This window comes from Artemia franciscana, chromosome 7 (assembly GCF_032884065.1).
Source record: "Artemia franciscana chromosome 7, ASM3288406v1, whole genome shotgun sequence".
Taxonomy (NCBI): Eukaryota; Metazoa; Arthropoda; class Branchiopoda; order Anostraca; family Artemiidae; genus Artemia; species Artemia franciscana.
Genome location: NC_088869.1, coordinates 48,928,958 through 48,953,217, shown reverse-complemented (window position 1 = coordinate 48,953,217; position 24,260 = coordinate 48,928,958). Strand labels below are relative to the sequence as shown.

General features: G+C 35.2%; 1 protein-coding gene across 1 annotated transcript in view; it reads right to left on the bottom strand.

The window, feature by feature from the left end:
- LOC136029405 (putative epidermal cell surface receptor) overlaps positions 1-24,260 on the bottom strand; it is a 56,904-nt gene that overhangs the window by 7,275 nt on the left and 25,369 nt on the right. The window contains exons 5-7 of the mRNA XM_065707770.1: positions 16,013-16,282; positions 6,482-6,712; positions 2,244-2,380 (exon numbers count right to left, since the gene is read on the bottom strand). Coding sequence (XP_065563842.1) covers positions 2,244-2,380; positions 6,482-6,712; positions 16,013-16,282 — 638 coding nt within the window. The remainder of the gene's footprint in view (positions 1-2,243; positions 2,381-6,481; positions 6,713-16,012; positions 16,283-24,260) is intronic.

Sequence of the window (24,260 nt, the reverse complement as noted above, 5' to 3'; positions counted from 1 at the left end):
GGTTTTTTTTTCATAGCTTCACGGACTCTGTCAATCGATTCAACAGGGCCAATAAGCCACGTTTTGAACCGTAAAAAACTCCGACAGTGCCTCATGAAGTGAGATACCTTCATGTTTTTTTTGCACTCCCATGGATAAATGGATTAATGATTACATTCAGGTTGTAATTATTTTTTAAAAGGGAATAGAATAAAAGTGATCTATTCCATGGTTGGTTAGTATTAAATTAGCAAAGGGTTGGCATGTTCACTGAGCGTGGTAGCAGGATGGTAAATTTATGAAATAATTATCATCATTATACCTAGATAAAAGCTTTGAACACTTTGCGACGTAGGAAATGAATGACAGGTGTTTCAAAGACATTTAAATTTTGTTTCCATCTGGTACCCTATTTCCTCCAAGAAAATTGTCCACACGAGAATTGTTCAAATGAAGAGTAGACAATTAGCAGTGGCGTCAATTGGAGGAGGGGTCTCCTAGATTTTATGAAATGCCTTTTCTTTTTTTTTAACGACGAAATAGGCTAAAGGTATTTTTCTACCGTTAAGAAAAATTTGAAACAATAGAAAGATAAGTCTTGGAACTTAAATTAAGATACTAGCAGCCACCGTAGTAAAAAGTCGTCAACTATTGCTCTGAGACGTGGGTACTTTGACAGATAAAGGAAGATACGCTAGATGCGTTCCAGAGTTGTTGTATTAAGGTTAGTTTTAGGTACCCGTCCGGATTACCTTTTATATAATAAACAACAAAGAGAGATAAAACTCCGCAAAAAAAAACCTCAAACGAGACTGCGGCCAGTAGAGAGGGAAGACTAAAATAATGTGTACATTTCGCCTGTATCCAAACTAGGCGTCCTCAGCACAAGACAAAAAGAAAAAACACTAAACTAAAATCAAATAAAACCACCACCAATAATAATAAATACAATTATCGCTACTGATCCACGTAGAGAAAAGAAGCTATTAGAGTTACTTCAATGAGAACATCAAAGCAACTGAGGAAAAATTATGAAAATTGAAACTTAGTTAACTATTCTGTTGCGAAATAATCCTCTTGTAAGCTAATATTGAAGCAACTCTTTTTGGTCTAGTAGGTAATCTTGTCCCCTGGTAATTGTGTAAAATTTTAATTCCCTTATTGACTATTGGTTCATTTTTCAAAAGACAATCATAAATTGGGTCAATATTTAAATTCCCTGTGTCTCTATTTATTGAAAGATTAGCCAATATATGTTTTTAATTTCTATAGCCTCCCTCGCCCACTGAGAAAAACCTCTATCATTAGAAATAGCAGTAACAATCAGTAAGACCATTTGGTAGTTTTCTTAATTCTGGGAAGCATTTAACCCAGGGAGATTTAGTTAGTGGGGTGTATAAAATTCCTTGTTCTTGTGGAAAGTTTTATACTGGTAGAACTCACCAACAATCTACTGAAAGATTTATTGAGCATCGCAACTCAATAGAAAAAACCCTGCAATTAAGAAAGCCTCCTGAAACTTTCTTTTCATACCGAGCATTTTATACAATTAGATGAGATTACTGCTCTAATGACAGAAGTTTTCTCAGTGGGCGAGGGAGGCTATAGAAATTAAAATAACATATACTTGCTAATCTTTCAATAAATAGAGACACAGGGAATTTGAATATTGACCCAATTTATGATTGTCTTTTGAAAAATGAACCAATAGTCAACAAGGGAATTAAAATTTTACACAATTACCAGGGGACAAGATTACCTACTAGACCAAAAAGAGTTGCTTCAATATTAGCTTACAAGAGGATTATTTCGCAACAGAATAGTTAACTAAGTTTCAATTTTCATAATTACTTGCCAGAATGGGAGGCAAGTCATATATATCTATATATATATATATATATATATATATATATATATATATATATATATATATATATATATATATATATATATATATATATATATATATATATATATATATATATAATATATATATAATATAATATTTTATAATATATATTATATTATATAATAATATAATATATATATATATACAATATTTTGCACCACCTACATTTTGTAGTTAAAAAAGTCCTATGAAACGAAATTCATTTTACGTTAATATTAGCAGCAAACCTTCATTTAAAAGAGGTTTATTATGAAGAGTCATTGTGTGGGACTTTACAAGTCCCATCTACTTACAAGTAAGTAGAAATCCCGTTAGAAAATGTTAAAATTTTGTCCCAATGCGTGTTTTTGCTTACCTTACAAAGAATTTCAGAGTTTTGATCACACTCACAAGTATATTCACATCCATCAAAGAAATTTTCACCGCGGGCATAAGTCTCGTTCTTGAATGTGCAGGCACCTTCTCCTTCAGCATTGTCAATTTTCATTACAACTGAAATAAGAATTAAAAAATGCTTATTTAACTAGAGATTTTCTTTCGTAACATTCTTATGTACAAATTTCCTGTTTTGTTTATTCTTCCAAACTAAATCAACTAAGAGAATTTTATGTTTAGAAAGTTTAGTGAAATTCAACTTGATTCAGCTGCTTTTGTTGGGGAAATATTTCTGCAAAAATTGATTTTCCCAGTCAACAAAATAAAATTATTCTTTATTAGAACTGAACACACTTTATTAAACCTTATTAGGACTATGTCCTGAGGTAAAATACAGACTAAAGCAAAAGAAAAATTGCCAAATTTAAGAAAAATTGCCAAATTTAAGAAAAATACCGGCAAACACTAAAAACAGTACGAATTGTTCAATTGAATATCCATTTATTCGTATTGAATACAAAAAGAAGAAACAACACCAAAAGTCCAAGCAAAATTGACTGAATTGATTCGTGTCATAAAAAAAAAACTGTTTCAATCGTAAAAGAACATAGAAGTAGAGAGAACCTTGACGAGGCATTAACTTGGGATAAACACATGGTTTCACAGCCTCCATGGTTAAATCTATTGTACAGTGTTCCACTTCAGGAGCTCTAGCTCCCCCTTCCAATTAAAATATGGATTTTTCAATATTCTTTCATGTGAATTATTATTTTAGGGATTTTGGGCTATAGTATTTTAATTATCGGTTGCTCATGGAAATTTTCTGAGGTTTTGAAAATCCTCTATAAGAGAAAACAGTTCCAGTCGAAAATCTTTATAGCGTATTCTATGTTCTATGTTCAATGTATCTAATGTATGTATGTCTATGTATCTATGTTCAATAACAGTGATGCTCATAGCCAAGGTCGTTTTCACAACTATTTTGTTAGTGTTTTTTTTCCATTCTTTGGGGGTAGGCAAGCTAACAGAGGCTTGGGGTGCTGACAGCCCTCTAATTCCATTTGACTCATAAAAAGGGCACCAGAACCTTTGATTTCCAATTGAACTAGCCCCCTTCGAGGCTCTACGACAACTCTTTCCATGCGAAGTGGCCTGAGAAAAATAAACAAAAAAAATTAATACCTTGAAGCCTTGTCATATGCAGCCCTATTGCGCTGCCTATGATTTCTGTTCGTTTTGGGTCTTATTTGTTCGTTGATAGTGATTTTTGTTCGTTTTAAGTTTAAATTGTAATATGACTTTATTGCTCCTTGTCTTTGATTTAATATAGCTCTTCAATTTTCTTTGAAAAAGGTTGTTTTGATTCGTTCTAGTAAAGTAAACCAGATTTACACAGCGTTTTTAGCTTTCCCTTTCAATCACACAAGGGTCGTAGATGGTTACCCTTACTTTAACATTCTACAAATCAATCAAGAATACAGTTCATAGTAATCAGAGAGGAGGTGGGATTCTTTGAACAGGAATTTGAAGCCAGATGTGTTCTATGGTCAGTTTCTTAAAAGGAAAAAGTCAACTAGCAATTGAGTCAAATTATGGTTTCATCCTAAACATCTGTGACGATCATCATGTAATATGTTAATTAATTTTACTTATTTTAGTGAATAATTATCAAGTAATGGTAGGTTAGCTAGGAGGATGGTTATACGAGATCATATTCTGCAAAAAAAAAAAAAAAAAAAAAATGAATGTTATGATTCCATTGTCTTTCTTTTATTTATTATTTCTCATATGGGACAAAGATAGAGACAATTTTCCCAAAATCAAATAAAATGACAGTGAAAACTGAAAAATGAGTCATGCATTACCATAAAGGCAAAGATATACTAAAGAAAACTAACCTGTTTCTCTGAATACTTGAATTATGAAGTTTCATCTTAATTTTGAAAAGATTTTTGAGGAAACTAAATTTCAGCTGTAGGGGCAATTTGGGTCTGAGGGGGAAAGTTACCCCCCTCCACCTTTGCCTGATATCAAATCATAATCCTGCTACCCCTAGATTTTTACCCTCCCCCTATATTTTAAAAATATCTTTTTTGAGTGTTTTCATTGAGGAACTGCTTTTTTGGCATTTTCAATAAAAGCAAAACAAAAATCCCCACCCCATAAAGGAAATTACATTTTGTCCCTCGGTATGATTTCGTGGATCGGTGTCCATCCATGATAATTTATGGTTCAACATCGTTTTAAGATGACTGCACGTGGAACACACAATCAAAATTTAGCGTGCCTTCAACGACTCAAATCTCTTTGCGACTTCCAACTAGTTTGTCTGCTTTTCCATTTTGTAGAAACAAAACTGGTTTTCAATTGATTACACCATATCTCAGAGCGACGTTTAAGGGGTTCCACACTGTCTTTCACTAGATAAATTGACTTTGTGCTTCTGTTTCTGTCACTATTCTTCGAAATTTTATCGAGTTTGCTTATCAAACTTTTAATATATGCAGCTCTAGTCCTCCCTCCATGCCTTACTTGTGAACAGACTAGGTCCTAATCCCTTGGCTATAATTTTAATTCTGGTAAGATTTCGAAAACTACCCTTAAGGAATTTTCAAATGATTGGATGGAGTTCAGGAATGACTTGCAGAATAAAAGCAAAATTTCGAGTTACCCCAAGTCCTAAGGCAAAGCAATGCCTATAAGCAATCAATTTCAGAAATCGATCAAAACCTGTAAAATTAACATTTCAGATCAAGCCATTAACATGCATGAAATATATAAAGAATCATAGAAGCAAAATAACTAGCTTTTCTGAAAATAATGCCGTAATGCCAGCTCTTCATATTAGGACAGGAATAGACTCTAGATACTGTTCCCGTAGTTACGCCATTTAGTTAAACAGTTTTGTAAAATATGATAGATGTTTTTCAATTAAAAAAGTTCATTTCTTATGGTCCCTAAATAACCCAAGGCTATTCTGGGAACATGAAGACAAGGTCAAGAAAAAGTAGAAATAACCAACAGCCAAATATAGACTAAACATATAAAATCAGATGAAATTAAATTTTTGGCCGCTATACTTTCATTTTCCCTGGACAACCTTTAAACTAATATTAAGGTGATATAGTTCCCATGACAACAGGTATACTCATTTTTCGAGGTTTGAGACAGACAAAAAAAGTTAAAGGGCAAACAAAGGACGGTTTACAAATTATTATTCAAGTTCACAAAAATACGGTAGTGACAATGCTACGACGATGACAAATTTACGAGAATTTTTTGAATTAAGATTTATAAGAGATTTTTGAATTAAAATGGAATAGTTGTGTTGAGGTTCTTTCAGGTTCAGCATGCTTCAGGTTCTTTTCATGCTTTCAGGATGCTTTTCCGGTTCTTCCATTATAACGGACAACTTAAGGAAATACAAGACATCACGTTCATTCATTATAATGACGATTAAAACACATCGTCACAGCATCGACAACCTGGAATAGGGCTCCTTATCCTCTTATAAATCAAACTGAATGTATAAACAACCAGATCAAATAAAAAACATGTTCCTAAGCAAAAGCCATTCCCTTTTTCCTTGTGTATTTTAATAATTGCTGTATTTCTTTGGTGCTTTTATGTCGTTCACACATAGAGGAGACATATGCTTTATAATTTAAAAAACATTTAAACATTTAAAAAACTAATAAAAACTTTATAAAACATTTTCTATATTTAAAATCTTTTGCAAATTTTTCAGTGACAGCAATCATGCATGCATATGAAGTAGAGGAATTAAGGAGAAATTCCCAAGATGGCTCGAAAAAAATCCATGCGTCGATCTTTTGGATCCGCCTCGTGTACCAAAATCTTATTTTTCATATAATTCAAAAAATTTGTACATCTTGGTGACTTTCTCGTTCCTAAAAACAGTTTCATCGTATGTGCCTGGTCCAAAGGAGTCCCCCTCTAGGAGTATATATAAAAATGTGGTTTCAAATCTGCACAATTTCACTTTTTTCATCCTCCCACACGCAGAAAAATCGCCCCTCCCCACTTGCCTCTCCTAAAAGTAAGTTCAGTGAGTATCTATGACGATAATGAATATCGAGAGCAAAGCTTGAAAATAAAAGATAAAATACCCGCATAAACAGTACTTGATCCAGTGGGTGAAAAAAATTACAAGAGAAAACTATGTATAGGTTACTGATTATCACGTTAGTAACATACCTTCATCTTCAGCTGAATCGTCGGAGCAGAATACCTGAACACAGCAAGTATCCTCTGCAGGTATTTCTTCACAAAACTCGTCATCTTTAAACGTTCCAGTTCGATAAAATGGTAATGCACATCGTGGAAAGCAGGACAGACGACCTGCTTCATCGCAAGTGCAATTAGACTCACAACCTTTTGAGAATCGTGTGTTCGTTGGATGTGAGATACCATTATCGTAGCAGCCCGCTAAAACGTGAATATTTCATTAAATGCGAAAGTACAGATATATGCGTATTTTAAATAGAATAACATCAGACAAACACCGAATAACGCTAGAGTTTTTATAGACGGAATATACGATCAGTTGAGATGGCGGTGTCTGTGATAAGAGCTTGTGCCAGGAAAATATACATCGCTGAAAAATACTATGCCATTTTTTCAACGAAGAGCAAATGACACTTTACCGCTATACAAGGGGTGGAATGGGAATTGGCCCCTTTTTTTAAAGGTCTGCTATGAAATATAAAAACCTTTGTAAGATAAGTTTCTAAGGGCCTGCTGGTACATGACGGCGCATTTTGTCCTTAAAACGCATTATCTAGTCCGTATATACTGAACGGTTTTTAGCGGACGAGAACATTTATTAAAATAACAGAATTTGCACGGATTGGGGAAAAGGGAGAAAACATTTTAAAAGACAGGCGCAATTTTAATGAAAATTGCAGTGTTAGATTTAACAAGTACGAGAACCCTTAGGCTTATTTTTCTCGGCCTTATCTGCGAAAATACAGATTATTTTCTCTTAGAAGAATGGCCATGGATACATGCTTTGGGTAGCCCGCTCAAGAAATTGGATATGGAACCTAGTTGGTGGGGGCGCTTCGCGCCCCCCCAAAGCCCCCCCGCGCGCGTAAGTCGTTACGCGCCATATTAGTTACGCGCCATTGTAGTTGTGTCCCTATGGCCCACCTGTGAATATATATATATATATATATATATATATATATATATATATATATATATATATATATATATATATATATATATGTTTTTAACTACGTAAAACTTGCGAATATACAACATTCTTTGCTGTCCCATTGTCTGTGCATATAAATAGATTGTCAGGTTTACCGACTCTTGAACATGCAACATATAATGGTCCATGGGAAAACAATCCGTATTCAGATCTATACCTCATGATTCTAATGATTGCCCTTGAGCTTTCTTGATGGTGATTGCTAATCGACCATTCCCTGAGTCGCCATCGTCATTTATATATCCCCCTGTGCACCCCGGCGTTCCCTTTGTAGTTATGTCCCTGTGTCCCGGTCGTCATTTATATTCCCTGTGTCCCAGTCGTCATTTGTGTCCCGGTGTCCCAGTCTGTGATTTCTCTTTGAGCGTCCCGGGCATCATTTATATTCCTTGTGTCCCGGTGTCCCGGTCGTCATTTATATCCCCCTGTGCCCCCGGCGTCCCCGTTGTAGTTGTGTCATTTATATTCCCCGTGTCCCGGTCGTCATCCCGGTATACATTCGTTTTTGAATTGGTATATGATGAAATAAATTTTTAATTTTTTCCCTTTTTTTCCTTTTAGTTTTTTTTTATTGGTTTTGACCTTTTTTTAGGTTTTTTAGTTTCTTTCTTTTTCTTTTTAGTTTTTTTTTGAAGTTTTTATCTTTTTAGTTTTTTTACTTTTATTTATATTTTTTTAGTTTTCTTTTTCTCCTTTATTTTTCAGTTTTTTTCCTTTTTTTAGTTTTTTTTTCTTTTTTAGTTCTTTTAGTTTTTACCTTTTTAGTTTTTTTTAGTTTTTTAGATTAAATTTTTTTTTAGTTTTTCACCTTTTTTCTTTTTAGTTTTTTATTGGTTTTACCTTTTTTTTTATAGCTGTTTTATTTTTTTTTCGTTTTTTCTTTTTACTTTATTTTTAGTTTTTATCTTTTTTATTTTTTTTTATGTTTATTTTTAATTTTATTAGTTTTCTTTTTCTCTTCTATTTTTCAGTTTTTTCCTTTTTTTAGTTTTTTTTTAGTTTTTTAAGTTTTTTCCTTTTTTTAGTTTCTTTAGTTTTTTTAGTTTTTCGGCTGTTTTATTTTTTTATTAGTTTTTATTTTTTTTGTAGTTTTTGCCTTTTTTTAGTTTTTTCAGTTTTTTTTTTAGTTTTTAGTTTTTTACCTTTTTTAGCCTAACCAGGATTTGAACCTGGGACCTTCATTCTCCGTTCTGACACCCTCTCTCACCGAGTGACTACTCCAGCATGTTCATTTTGGTGTTTTAAATGGTATATTATTAACCAAATTAATGTGTTTTACAATATACTAAGCATCGTCATAACAAAAATGACGACAACTAATTTCATGACGTCAGCCGACACAGAAACATGACGTCACCTGATCCACGATCCACAGATCCACAGACAACTTATTTTTATATATGTATAGATTGGATCCACTCCCCCAGGGTCGTATCCAGAATTTTTTCGGGGTGGGGGACAAAAAACTTTTAAAAACATCAAAAATTTGTTTACATTATATTTTTGTTACATTTTTGCGAGTCAGACAAACATTTTAGAGAGTAGGAATGCAAATCTCCCTCCTGGATACAGCCTTGCCCCTAGCGTATAACCTTAGAGGTTTGCTTTTTTTAGGGGGGATCAGAATGGCCAAATGGTCATACAAATTAAGATAATACTAATCGAAGTACGATTTTTCAACTCTACTTCCCTTTTTAAGCATCCAAAATGATCGCGGCTCAACAAACCACGCGAAAGTTCTTTATGCCGCAGAGCAGCAATTTTGGAAAAATGCAGAAAAAAATAATTTGACCAAATTATTGCGGTGGCTCTTCCGTTTGGAGTGTCGAGTTGACCAATAGACACAGACAGAAATCAACTAAAGACAACTACTTCAAGCAAACGAAAATTATCCTCAATTTGGATGGGTCTGTTTCTTCGTGGTTGAGTTCGATTTTCAACAAAACTTGTTAAAAAGCAACAAACAGGACATCGTTCTATCAGCTGACTCTTTCCAAAATGAGATTGAAATATATATTCTCTCAAGAATCAATGAAGATAGGTGTAAACGAGGGGCACGAAACAGATTCAGCTTTTCACAAGATAGATACCCAACTGGTCCAAGTTATAAGTGCATAAATGAAAAAAGTCGGCGATTTGAGCAAAAAGAGTTAAATGGTCAAGTTATATAAAGCCCAATCCATTTTATGCCCCTTTTTTTTACTATTATTCAGATTTCCAAGAAAAATATTATTTTCAACGTTTTAGTTCATTTTGAAAGCGTTTCTTTTTAATTTTATGTTTACTATTTTCAGCTTTTTGCTCTTGTATTATTGCACTTTCACCGGAAGTTCATACAATTTGCAAGTAATTAGACATTCGGAAATGGTAAGAAAAGGCTCACAAATTTGACAAATTTAGGACCCAAAAATACAGAATCGGTGAGTTGAGGAAAACGAGTTAAAAAACAAAAACAGATTTATAAAATCAAATAGTTGAATCTATGTAAAAAGTAATGATTTTATATGTCAATTGCAGCAAATTGAGTACTAGCAATTTCAATATTCATTAATATCATTGATTCCTTTCAAACTTTTTTATGTGGGCTTTTTTTTGCATTAATGCAAAAACGACCCTAGCACTACACTACCTTTCCTCTAAGACGTTATCTGAGAAAAACGATTGTCATTTCATACGATATTCTTTCGTTGATGTAAGTGACCCTGTGCCTCCCCCTTCTAGCTCCGACTAACCCATTTCTTTACATAAACTATCTGGAAGGAAATGAATACGAATTTGTCATTTGCTTTTTTGGATGGTACTTCAAATCACTGCTGAGATAATTGAAACTAAAAAATGTCCTTGTCACTTAAGCCAGATTAATGCAATCGTATCCTTTATTTGGGTTTTTCAATATTCATATCTTTTAAATGTCGACCCGGAAGACGCTACCCGGATTTACTTTTGGCGGAAAATTTACGGAAATACAAGACATCATGTTTATTCCTTATGGCTTTTTACGACGCAAGTAAGATCTAATGAGTATTCACTTATGAGTCATAAAAGAAGGGCTTCACATTTCTATGACAGGTAAACATAGCCTTATCGCTCTAGTCCTCACTCTTTCAGCAACGTTTTGTTTTCAATCCCCAATCCCTGGTAAAAATTAGGAAAAACGACAACTGTCTTCTTTCTTATTGCGATAAGCATGGCCGTACCCAGGATTCTCGTTCGGGAGAGGGGGTTACAAAAGAATTCTTCTCGCGGACTTAGTCTAACGTTCAACAGTGGAGACCTTCAGTCCGTCCCTTGCGAACAAGGACACGTCCAAAAGGCATACTTTCTTTTTTTTCTTTTTTTTTTACAATATCACATTAGTAAACCAAGTATTTAAGTATTTATGTACATAATATATCTACAGAGCCGACCAAGAGTTTTGTCAAGTAAACTAAGTACCTACAAAACGAAATCTAAACGTCGATTTTTTTTTTCCAAGCAAAAACGTCTATGACTTTCGTGGAAGACATCAATGTCTCTATGGATGGCGAGAAGGGATAAACCACTCGGCTTTTCTATTCCTGCTGAATTTCTTAGCCAAGTTTTAAACCTTCTAAGTGCAGAGAGGCTTCTTTCCGGAATTGCAGTACTGACAGGCAACGTTGCAAGGACAGTTAATAGAACAAAAATATTTGGAAAAAATGTGGAGTCACATTCCTGAACAGAAGATACTGCACACGAAAGCCTTTCTGTAATAACAACTTTTCACATTTGCTGCACCAAAGCTCAACCTCTTGCTTCAAGCAGTCTCGCTCGAGAAGAATATCGGCATACGACTCAAGCAAAGACTCCAACTTAACGGTTTTGGGTCAACTGATACAATCCTCGAAGGGACAAGGATGCTGAGATGAAACAACAAATTCAGGTGGAGTTCAAAGAGTCGTTTCAGCTCCGATATGAAGTGGTCTAGAAAAGAAGTAAACAATGGGATTCTATAGTGAGTGAGAAGACCAGGATCGTCAAAATGAGATTTCCTTACTCCTCTTTTTCTTGGGTGAGTCATCTCAAGCCCTAAGGTTGTCGCAAAGACTGAGCTTCGTCGAAAAGAGCAGCGGAGGTAGCGACAGAATCTTGTCATATTTTCATTGTTCTAGAAAGAACAGTTTTTACGTGTCTACAAGCGGCAGGCAAGTCGCAATAGTCTTGCACAAGGGCAGCGTAAGGCAGAAAAGTTCCTTTACGACATGGAGCCACATAAGGAACTGTGACTGGTCCATGGCGTCTAGCATCTGCGACGCTTTCGCAGACTTTCTGCGTTGATGCACTCCTTAAGAGCTTCAAGATCACACAGAATTGACTGGTAGAGCTCAAGAAAACGCATAACTGAATCATGGCGCTCGACCCTTCTTGTTTCGCAGAGTCCGGTAGGTTCTGTTTTCACGAATCCGGCAAGAGCTCTTTGACCTTTTCTTTCGGATTTTGAGTGGTGAAGGACTATAGAGACTGCAAATTTGCGATAGGGCTACAAAGAAATGCTTAAAAGCTGGAAGAGAGCAGACAAATCAAATGCCAAAGTTGAAACTATGTGCGCTACATTGGGCGTAAAGCCCCTTTGGATACTGTTTGCGTATGTAACGTATGACCCTGACTGCAATAGATTAGTGTTTATCAAGGTTACTATTTGCAAAAATTTGTTTATATGTATTTCGTTACTTTTGCACGATTCGGACGAAAATTTCAGGGGGGGGGGAAACTGGGTAACCCCTTCCCCCTGGGTACGGCCTTAACGAGAAGAGTTTTGATCAGGGGTTTTGCCATATTGGAAGAAAAACTTCAAAATATTGCAAAATCCGGACTACAATATTTCAGAGCTCAAAATATTAAACTGTCAGAAAAAAACAATCATAATTGCACAGAAAAATAAAACAATAAATAATATATACAACATAAACTAATGAGCTAAAATTATTGAACACTAGATTTCGCTTGTCTCAGGGACTTTCCGCTTTAAATTTCAATCTGCTTTAAGTTCTTAGGCGTTTTTTTTCGGGGAGAAACAATATCTGTTTCAATTTCTCTTGAGAATTGGAGTCAACTCGGTCCTTGGATTTAACAACAAATTAATTTGTTTCTTATATTAGGCTCCTCTTTAGTCAAGGACTTATGGCTGCAAGATACAAAAAAGGTCTCTTGGCCATTAGTGAGCCCTCAACACCCTCCCTCTCCAAACAAAATATGTGGTCCCATGGTCTGGGCAGTGATCCTTGTAAGTTCCCAGCTAATCGAAAAAATAACATTTTCTGGTGCTAGTTTTTCAGGTTCCGTGCCTCCAACCTAGATCTCACTTTTTCCGGGGCGCCAAGCCCCTCTTACGGCTATAAGGTTCAGACTGATCAGGGCAAATAAAACTTATGCCCGTTTCCCGACCACCGTGCTCCCTTAGTAAAAAAAAAAAAAAAAAAAAAAAAAAAAAAAAAAAAAAAAAAAAAAAAAAAGAAAAAAAAAAAAATCCAACGAATATTCAAAATCAAACAGTTCGTGGTAACGAAGTGTATGTAAGGAGCAACCCGGCTTAATAGTAACCAAAACTCTAAAAACGGAATTTTGATACCAATAGATACATCAAAAGAATCGAATTTGTATGCTGATTTTAAATATATAAGTTTCATCAAGCTTAGTCCTACCCACCAACAGTTACGAGCCCAACAATGTTTGCCTTTTCGAAAAAAGATCATTGGGTCATTTTCAAGCCCCATATTTAGGAGCCCGTATTACAACTAAAAGTATTACTGATCATTTTTCTGATCCTATTTTCTGGGGAACAGAATTTACGCTTCAATTCGTCTAGTACATTGGGATCCTCATGGTCCAGGGATCTAAGGACAAAGTTTCAAGCCTATCGAAAAAAAATTAGTTCTTCTTGAGGCTCCCTTTTTGGGAAAGGTCCATGCTCCCTAAATAAAATCATTTTTGTACATTGTGGTTCCCTTGGTCCAGAGACATACAGTTTCAAGTTTCAACCCACTCATGAACTGTCTAGTTACCCTTTTCAGCTCTTTGTATTTTGTAATCTGTGTTCGGGTCCCCTTTGTTCAAAGACCTAAGGATCTAACTCACGAGATGATAAAAAAAAAAAAATTGTTTTTTTGCCTTTTTCAATATTTGATTTGGGGGCCCATACCCACTAAAGTTTTCCCACAATAGGCTCTTCATCCCTGAAGGATTTGCTGCTATAAGTTTCAAACTGATCAGGGTCACAGAGTATTTCCACAAACTTCCTGTCCTACTACCACCCTCCCTGACTCAATAAAATATGCATTCCTCTTGGCCCCGGAAAATATCCTTGAAAGTTTCAAGCGATTAAAACATCCCAAATCAAACGTGAGCCCCTTTTTCCACTAGAAAATCTACTTAAAAACAATTGGCAATTTGTCCTTTCCCTAAGGTTTAAGGGGGAAGTCGTGTTATCTCTAAAGCCTTTGTATCTTTCGTCAACTTTATATAAAATGGCCATCTCAAAATTTTAATCCGATGTCATGGGGTGTTGTAGGAGAGGACGGTTAGCAGGGCGATGGAGAGGGATAGTTGCCAGCCAACTATTTTCAACCCTTAAAAAGGCAAAAAGACTTTCAAGGAACTTGTGTCTTCAAGCCACCACACTCAGGTTCTGTCGAGAAGCAAAGTTTGGTTAAGAATCAGTTTTTCAGACGGTGGGGCGAAATTCACTCATTTTGTGATCTGTGTTGATAGGAAATAGTGTCTTACCATGGATGTTAAAATGAAAACTTGGAATTTGTCAAGAACTGAAGAAACGTAATTAGAATTTTCCAGGATAAGGGTGTCTTGCCCAAGACAAAACAGTGTGTTGATGGACACAGCATGACTTTTACAGGACCGAGGTACATCCCGCCATCATTTAAAATCATACCTAGCAGAGTACATGCGAAGGGTCGCAACAACTGCAGAAGGCAGAGCTCATTTCAACGAAATTCTAAGTGACATTTCTGCGTTCTGGGCGCATATTTCTAAGTTGTAGTTTTCACAATATTGTTGATAAGGTATTATATTTTCATCATATTTGTTTTATTTCATTAGCATTAACCAAACTTCACTTCTCGACATAACTTTAGTGTGGTAGCTATAAGACACAAGTACTACTTTCAATTTCTTGTCAAATGAGCCCTTCCCAAGCTTTTAGCACTATCCCTTCGATATAAAGTGGCCGGGGGAAAATGCAGGAGAGGAACATGGCTCTTTTACTTAGGCAGCGCTCGAGCGCTACCTTTGGTTTGTATTTTTATGCGTTTCTTCAAATAGGCCCGACTCCCCTTTCCCCAAACAAAGGAGTTCTAGCATACATATCTGACTCCCAAAACAACTACACTGAGACACTCGGCTTAAAATTAATGATTATTATTATATAGCTGCAAGTGATGGAATAACATTCAAAATTGTAGACGAAAATGGGTGTTTATAAAAGTTTTTGAAAATTAAAGTACTTCTACTAATAACAGTTAAGTTATTTTTTAAAGGCTCAAATTCAGGAACTTTGTTTAATATTGTCAACGATCAATTGGAGCATGTCTAAAATTGAACTACTAACTGCAATCTGATTTAACACGATTCGCAACTTGAAAATACGTAACTAACCAATTATGTGTTGAATTCAACCAGTCTGATGATACTGACACACAGATTAAATGAAACAAACCTGAATTGTTAAATACAATTTGAATCGTTTTCAACATAAACTGTATAGTTTATTTTCATTTAATGGAAGATGTGATGCAGCAGCACATGTCTTCAAAGATACTCTTACAGATATTTTTTTTCGGAGAGGGGGAGAGGGGTAAAATAATTATAACAGCAAAAACAAAAAGCAGGCGAGCTATATGAAGATTGTAGAGTTCATTCAACCGTCGGTAAATTCTTGAGTCTCCAAACTTTGTTGGCTAAAAGGCCTAACAAACAGATTATCGGCAAGGATCATGGGCAGGAATCTTGAGTTGAGATACTTAATGACAAATTTATTTTCATTGTTTTGGCAGGCCAAATTCAGACTTTTGTAGCCAGAACTACACAAAAGAGATCATAATTTAAAGGTTATTTTGCAGAGAGGATTTGCATCAATTGTGTGAGGAGAACGTTTGGGCCAAATTATTGCCCCGAAAGGTAAACTTTTTTTTATACAAACATTCTGTTGTCGTATTAATCAAGTTTTGGAAATCAAACTGGTCGTTTTTATGAATATGTAAAAAAAGAATTAATTAAATAGCTATTCTAGGGCTTTTAACGACTATAACATCTTCTTAATAAGAATAATAATAATAAATGTAAAAAAAAACAGTACTGTAATCTGAATCTGATGTATCAACATCATAATCATCTCAACTTGAAAAACTATTTTTCACGCAGATAAAAAAAAAGAAGAAAGAGAACAACTGGAATATTTCGAAATAAATCAGAAAGTAATTCGGAAAAAATAATTGTTTGTGACTCATTCTGATGCCAAAAACAATAAATTAAACTCTTACCTTCTGTCCTTATAGTTATTTCTTCTGACAAAGTTACGAATTTTTTTGTCAATGTGTCCATAAAACCTAGCCTTAAATCATAGTCTGTCGATGGTTTAAGATTGTCAAGAATAATTGTATTTCCATTCAAAACATCTGACATCATCCATGTTTTGTTTTCTCGTTCTTTAAACTCAAGTATATAGCTCCGGCCATCAGGTACTTGGTGATCCCACACTAAAGTCACTGAGCTCATTGAACGGTCAGTGGCCATGAGGTGGATAGGCATATCTGATTTTGAAAAGATAATATTTACCATTTTGGCTATTAACTTTAACTAAATATAGATAAAATATAACATCAGCAAAGATTGTGAACTAAATGTTGGAAAGAAACAGTAAAGCAGAATGATTTTATTTCTTTTTTTAAGTGAATGAAACACATAATAATATACAAGAGCACCAAATTTGAAAGAACAAAATTGATTGATAGCAATATAATGGTTTATAGGACCAAAAATAGTGTAGAAATATACTCAATTAAGCTAGGAAAGTAAAACAGAAGGTGAAGTAAAGGAATGGAGGGATATAATGAATAGAAAATATACGCATACACAAACCAAATTTTTAGCCAGTCATTTACATTCTTTGATCCTACACAGGAAACAAAAAACTCATTTCCAAATGGTGCCCAATCAAAAGTGATATATGGGGCGATGCATGCTTGAATATGATCTCATAATTTTACCACGAAGAGGAGCATAATAGAAAACTTTTCCATGGGATTGCATAGTTCTAATGACATCACGCTATTCGAACCTAAGACAATTTTAGAAAACTTCCAACGGACCCCCAAGTCTCTGTTGCACAATAGAAAAAAGGCTACCCAAAATGTATGAAAATAAAAAAAAAATTATATATTGAATAACAGGTTCACAGGAAAACTACGACTGATAATAATGATAAACTATCAATGATAAACTATGAGTGATAGTCATATAAAATAGCTCAAGTGAAGTTCGCAAGATTTGCATTTTAACTGTGCTCAATATTCAGCGAAAACTAAGCATAATTAAACAATAGTACGCAAGCAAACTATCTGTAGGCTAGAAACATGATCACAAAGAGAATGGAATTAGCACGAGCAAAATTCGCATGATTTTGGCGTAATAATCATCAAATTCAGTGAGATACCACTTTTTTATTAACAGTTTCTGCTACAAACTGTGGATAATCTAGTAAAGCAGCCCCAATAAATATGAAAATTGCACGCGCGAAAATCACGTGATTCGCATATAACATCTTATTAGATTTGGGGAAAGCCAAGCACAAAACTAGATATTCATGTTCAACAGAATTAAGCGTGGCAGACTTGAATGAAGTCTATCTTCAGGTAACCAGCTGTTTTCTTATTCTGAGTATAGCTAGTTGGTCTGGCTAGTTACGGTGGACATAAACCGTCGAGCCAATAAACGATCACGATATGTGATAGATAATAATGCTCTGAAAGTCCTGTTTTGAGGCTTTTGGCCTAACTCCACAAGTAAAGACAGCTCATTACTATGCTTTAGAATGTCTTACATTTTGATTTTATGAAGATTTATCGCGTCAAGAGCTGCAACTAATTTAAAATAAGATTGTGGTGGTATGTGACATCGATTGCTCTCTGCCTTCCAACATTTGATATAAATAAATTAAATATCGGTATCTAAATCGGTTGAATTTGTAGTATATATAAATACTATTTATACTATAGTATATATATACCATATATATATATATATGGAAATATTCTATATACATATATAGAACTGACAAGTATATTCGGAGTTACTAACATCTGAAAATGTCTTTATTGTGGAATTTTTCATAAGAACATCTAGATATACATTTTTTTTTATATATGTTAACTATGTGTTCTGGAAACAAAACTGCTTTGAAATTAAAACAGCACCTCTATACAATACGATATTCATTGTAAAGAAAAGCCACGGGCAACAGGTACCACAAGCCCGTTGGAAGCCTTGCCTGTTTTGTTGGTTACCTGTGGCAACAAACAAAGCAATAATGACTATTAATAAATGAGCATTTCACAAGCAACAGTAAATTATAAAGGAAGACTTTTATCATTTGTCCACATGAGCGAAACTGCTATTCCAAGCTTTCATCTTTTCAAATTAAAAAAAAAATATGCTTTGAATAATAATTTAATCACAATTATGCCCTTAAAACTAAATAAATAGAGGAATGTCCCCAATTGAATGCTGGTAAATTCATAAACATAAGTGTTCAGTTTCAGACTTTCTTTAATATATACAATTAATATGGCAACTGGAAACGCCGTTTTTCTTACACTGTGTTGAAAATAACTTTTCTGATAGTTTGATTGGTTTGTTTGCTTTCAGATTTGTCAAGAAAAGACCAAAACAAAAACACAGCTTAAAAACACGTAAAAATGGTGTTAAGAATGCGCTATCCTTAGAATAGATGGTAATGTGAAATTCCTGCATCGCTCTTTGGTTTTGAGTCATCAGGAGTCGTCAAGAAGTTGACAGGTTTTTGTTTTAAGGAGGCCTTAGACGGTCAATCATTTTGATCAAAAGCTTCCGTCGATCAATTGATTCAAACATGGTTGACCGCCTAGGAGCCCGTTTGACGCTTAAGTCAAGCGTTGACGGTTATTGATAGAAAGTTTGAATGACTCAATCGATTTGACCACAAGCAGTGTGTTAGGTCAGCTTTGGTCAAAACTGGAGGGTTTATTGTGGGTCGATTGAATCAAACGTCAATCGATTGACAGAAACTTTTGATCAAAAGGATTGACCGTCAAGGGTCTCCTTAAAGGAGGCCCTAGACGGTTACATCTACAACGAACTGCCCGTCAGCATTATGCTTGTGGAGAGCAAACTGTCATTCTGACCACAAACTGATTTCTAACATAGAAAAAAGCGATTTTTATTAACATAACCGATACTATTAAAACTAAAACAAACCTTATCCTGTGAAATAGTTAATCTAGAACAAAAAAGGAAAAAGAAAAGATCTCAAGTTGTGTGCTGAGGGAATGAAAGATTTAAAAGTATATATTTAAAAAGTTTTTATTCAAGATGTACTTGGCAACCCTTATATTTGTAATTTAGCTCATCGGGAAGGAACATAAATTGAGGAATTAACGGATTTCCTTATAAAGACGCATTGAAGCAAAGAAATCTTCACATACTTACCACACTGAAATCACTTATCAGCCTCCAAAAGCAAAAACTGGTTCTTTTTTTTATCCCAACTAGTGACAATAGAGTTCAACGATAGTTGTTCCAATAAATAATTATTTACAAACTGACTTCGTCACATTTCTTGTACTTAATTAAATAAAAAAAAACAAGTTTTTTTTAACTGAAAGTAAGGAGCGACATTAAAACTTAAAACGAACAGAAGTTACTCCGTATATGAAAGGGGCTGTTCCCTCCTCAACGCATCACTCTTTGCGCTAAAATTTTACCCTTTCTCTCAACTCTACTTTTTAAAATAGTACAAAACTTTAAAGCAAAAAAATTGGCATAAGAAAAAACACTTAGCTTAGAAGAATTTATGGTGAGATAGTCAGCATCAAACCACAAAAGGAGTACTTCGAACGAATTTACTAGATTTAACCGAAGTTCAGATTACTCCTATAAGTTCTAAGGGTATTGTATTTAGGGGAAGAAACAAGAACATCCGAAAGAGGCAAACAATCGTTGTCATTAAAGGCATGGAAAGGCTGGGAATTACAAAATCTACTGTAACTTACAGGTTTCTATATTTTTACCAAATTTAGTTTATGTAATGAAAAGGCCATTTACATAAACTACAAATAGAACAGGCACTAATGGGTGAAGAGGTATCTAGGTTCTCGATTATCACTACCTTCCGGAAAGAGAATTAATCAGTAGGCTATCTATTCATCCATATAACCATTATGCGGCCAACAGGCTCAATCATCCTATGGAAATTTTAGCTCAACCATCATATGCAATAAATGCTTTCAGTTGATCCAAATAGAGTTGACAGGTTTTTCTGTTAGATCCACACCAAACTGTGCACGAGAATTATGCATGCGCAAAGCAACCCGCGTTTCTGACCACAAACCGATTTTCAACATTGAAAACAACGATTTTTATTAATGTAATCGATATTTTCAAAACCCCAGAAAAAGATTATTTGATTAACACATCGGTTTCAGTAAAGACAAAATGACGCAATAGCCCCTGTGTGATTTTAGGGAACGGTGACCAAACTATTTTTTGTATAAATTGTGTTTTTTTTATTTTGAGTTACTTATTCATTTTAATTCCTGAATTTCTTTTTTGTTCATTATATTATCTATTATTTAGAAGATGACTTTGTTAATAATTTAATTTCCGTTCATTTTCAGTTTTATTTGTTCATTCCTGGTAACTTCTGTTAATTTTTCTAAGTTTTACACATAACAAGAGTAGTATCCCCACGATGGCCTTTGTGACAGCCATAGCCACTACTCCTTTTTTTCCTTTAGTGATCTAAGATGATGAAGAAGTTAATCGGTGACCACGTCTGGGCAAGGGGCAGGTGCATGTTACGTAATAGGGAATAGTTTCTTCGAGATGCAGGTGTTAAATACGTAATAGTGACTATTTCCTAAACGATGCATGTGTTAATTACTTAGAAACCTGTGAGGGCCAAGGGTTGTTAACTTCAGAATTTCTATGATTGTTACGTAATAGGGTTTGTTTAGCTACGTAATAGAGTGTGTGTTTTTTTATTGCTTAAAAAGCCTGAGAGGGCCAGAAAAAAAAAATCAGGGACCCCATCAAATCAGATTTTCTTTACTTGTTTAACAAGAGCTCATATGGCACTTGTGACGAGGGCGGACAAGCCAAGAGCCAAGACCTCATATGGTATGAGCTCTAGCAAAATTCTAAGAATCAATAGATTGATTTAAAAGAAAAATCAGAGGCTTAATGCCGGTCGGAATTTAAAATAAGATCTCTGAGTCACGAGGTCCTTCTAAATATCAATTCAGATTCGATCGCCCACTCGTAAGTTATAAATACCTCATTTTTTTCTAATTTTTCCTCTCCTTTCAGCCCTCCAGGTGGTCTAATCGGGAAAACGACTTTATCAAGTCAACCTCCCTGATACACCTACCAATTTTCATCGTCCTAGCAAGTTCCGAAGCACCAAACTCGCCAAAGCACTGAACCCCATCCCCTAGCTCCCCCAGAGAGAGCGGATACAGTACGGTTACGTCAATCACGTATCTACGACATTTGCTTATTCTACCCACAAAGTTTCATCCCGATTTCTCCACTCTAAGCGTTCAGCAGTCTCCAAGATAAAGGAAGCGAAATATTTTGCGTGCCATTGATTCTGGCAACTTCTTACATTCAATAAGGGGAATCCACCTCTTGATATATCACTAGGGGAAAATGTATTTCTTGAAGACAAGTAGTGTTAATTTAAACTCCCCCACTCCCAACTCACGCCACTGTTGACTCTAAAACGATTTTTTCTGAAACGAGATAAAATGTATAAGATATAATATTTGTCCTGGGTAAAATAGTTTGCTTTTTGATTTGCAGGATTTTTATTCTTTTTGAACAAAACCATAATTGAAGGTAAATGGTTGATCAATCTCCTTTTTCTTCAGCGATTGCAGACAGCGTGGTTCGGCTAAACTCTGGGCTCGTGATTCACATTGGAAAATTACCAGATGACCCAGAAGCAAGAACCGGCTTACATAGTGCATTAAACAGTGATCTCATCATCTCGTTGGCACTCATCTCGCGAGAGTCCAAGACAATAGCTATGTTTTTCCTACTTTGTCACTCTATGATTTTGAAATTCTTGGGTCCTAACCCCCCATTACAGGATAGATCTGCCAAAATGTAAATATGGCCCAATTCAATTGATTACAAAACGAACAACTGAAATTCTTAATGAGGAGAACCATCTCTTGTCTCCTTATATGACAAGAAACTTTAAATAAGAAATTGATATAGTTTTGAAATCAAATCCTGATAGTACTAGAAACTCAGATCAGTACTAAGCTACACGAGACACAGCTGTGCAGGTTCCTCCTTCATCCCATTCTGATTCATTATTTACTGCCTTTCATGGCATTCTCACTTCCTTCAAATTCTTACTTGTGACTTTTCCCCAATCCATTCAAGGGGTCCTCCTCTCCATTTGTCCACAGCTGGTTTCCCAAAAAAGCTCTTGTCTAGAGTTGGGGAAGGGGGTGGGGTGGTTCTGGCCTGGCCCCTCCAAGGTTCAAGACATTTTGGATTTCTTTCAAATTTGATGCACCCCCTCCAATTTAACCATCTATTTATAACAAAACCTTGTGCATGAGCTCGCTTCGCAGCGTAATTATAATTTTTTGACTTAACTTGCTCACAATTATAATTCAGAAGACAAGATGGGTCTTTTTGTGTAAAGAGGTGTTTTTGGTTAAGGTAAAATTTATGGTGGTGTATGTATGTGTCATATGTATGCAATTTTTTTTCTTAACGGCTCCATTTTAAATAATCGCACCCTGTGATTTTCTGGCCTGAAAAAGAATCTAGATAGGTCACGAGGTTGAGAAAATTCGTTTAGAGCTTTAATTATGTAAACAAATTATGTGAATGACGTCCCATTTATAAACATTTCAAGACTGAGAATTATATCATTTTTCCTCAGGAATGGTCTGGAAGATGCAGCTAGACGGCATAATAGTAAAATATTATACTGGCATGTTAATACATTGAGAGGGAGTAGTCAATCCGGAGTAGTCCCAGTTAAAGATAGGAATGGGGCCACAACTACTGATAAGGAAATAGTTAAAGTGAGATGGGCGGAACATTTTGAAAATGTGCTAAACCGAGATACAGCTGCAGGAAAAGATATAGATGAAAATGAAAAAGTTTGTGATACCTTGGATGTGAAGGAAGATTTGTTTTGTGAGGAAGAATTAGCGACAGTACTAAAAGGATTAAAAAGTAATTAAGATCCAGATACTGATAATGTGATAAATGACTTTCTTACATATGGTGGCTCTGAGGCTAGAAATAAGTTACTGAAGATTATGAATATGATTTTTGAAAAAGGGGAAGTACCTAATGATTTTAGGAAAACCTTAATTAAACCACTGTATAAGAAAGGTGACAAGAGTGAGTGTCGTAATTATCGAGGCATTAGTCTGGTCTCTGTAGGTAGCAAATTACTTAGTAATATGATACTTTTTAGACTGAGAGATGCTGTAGACAAAGTTTTAAGAGAAGAAGAGTGCGGTTTTAGAAAAGGTAAAGGATGTGTCGACCAAATTTTTACTCTTAGGTTAATAATTGAAAAGTGCCTTCGTTGTCAAACTCCTTTGGTCCTCAGTTTTATAGATTACGAGCAAGCGTGCCATTATGTTGATAGAAGAGTTTTTGGTAGAAAATGAGGTTAGCAGCTGATTTTGTATTAAATCAGGATTTAAGTAGGGCTGTGTTCAATCCCCCTTTGTATGGATCATTTGGATGGACTTTATCTTAAGGAGCACAGGAAAGGCAATTGGAGATCACGGAATCAAATAGGGAGGAAAAACTCTCCTGGACTTAGATTATGCTGACGATTCAAGCCTATTAGATGAAAGAGTGAGCAAAATGAATGACTTTTTATAGGTTTTACGAGTTCAGGGTGCAAGAATAGGTTCCAAAATTTATGTTAAGAAGACTGAGTCGTTAAGACTATCAATAAGTGAAGTTGAAGAGGTGACCTTGGGTAACGACAATATTGATCAAGTGGGCAGCTTCACTTACCTTGGTAGTATTATTAGTAAAGCCGGTGGGAGCAGTGTAGATGTTAAAAGTAGAATAGCCAAGGCTCAGGGTGCTTTTTCAAAGTAAAAAAAAAAGTTTGGCAGAATAGGAAGATAGGTCTGTAAACCAAAACTAAAATATTGGAAGGTACAGTGATGACAGTGGTCAAATATGGCTCTAAAGCATGGGTGCTCCGGAAAGCGGATTAACATTTACTAGATGTTTTCCAGAGAAATTGCCTACGGATTGTTCTGGGTACCCGGCTAACTGACCGTATTTCAAACAGTAGGTTGTAGGAAAAATGTGGTTCAATCCCGCTTTCTAGGGCTATAACGAAAGAAAGGTTGAGATGGTTAGGCCGCGTTTTGCGGATGAAGGATGACAGATTGCCAAAGATTATCCTTTTTGGCCAACCGTCTGGGGCTAAACGGAAAAAAGGTCGTCCTCATCTGGGGAGGGAAGATGTCA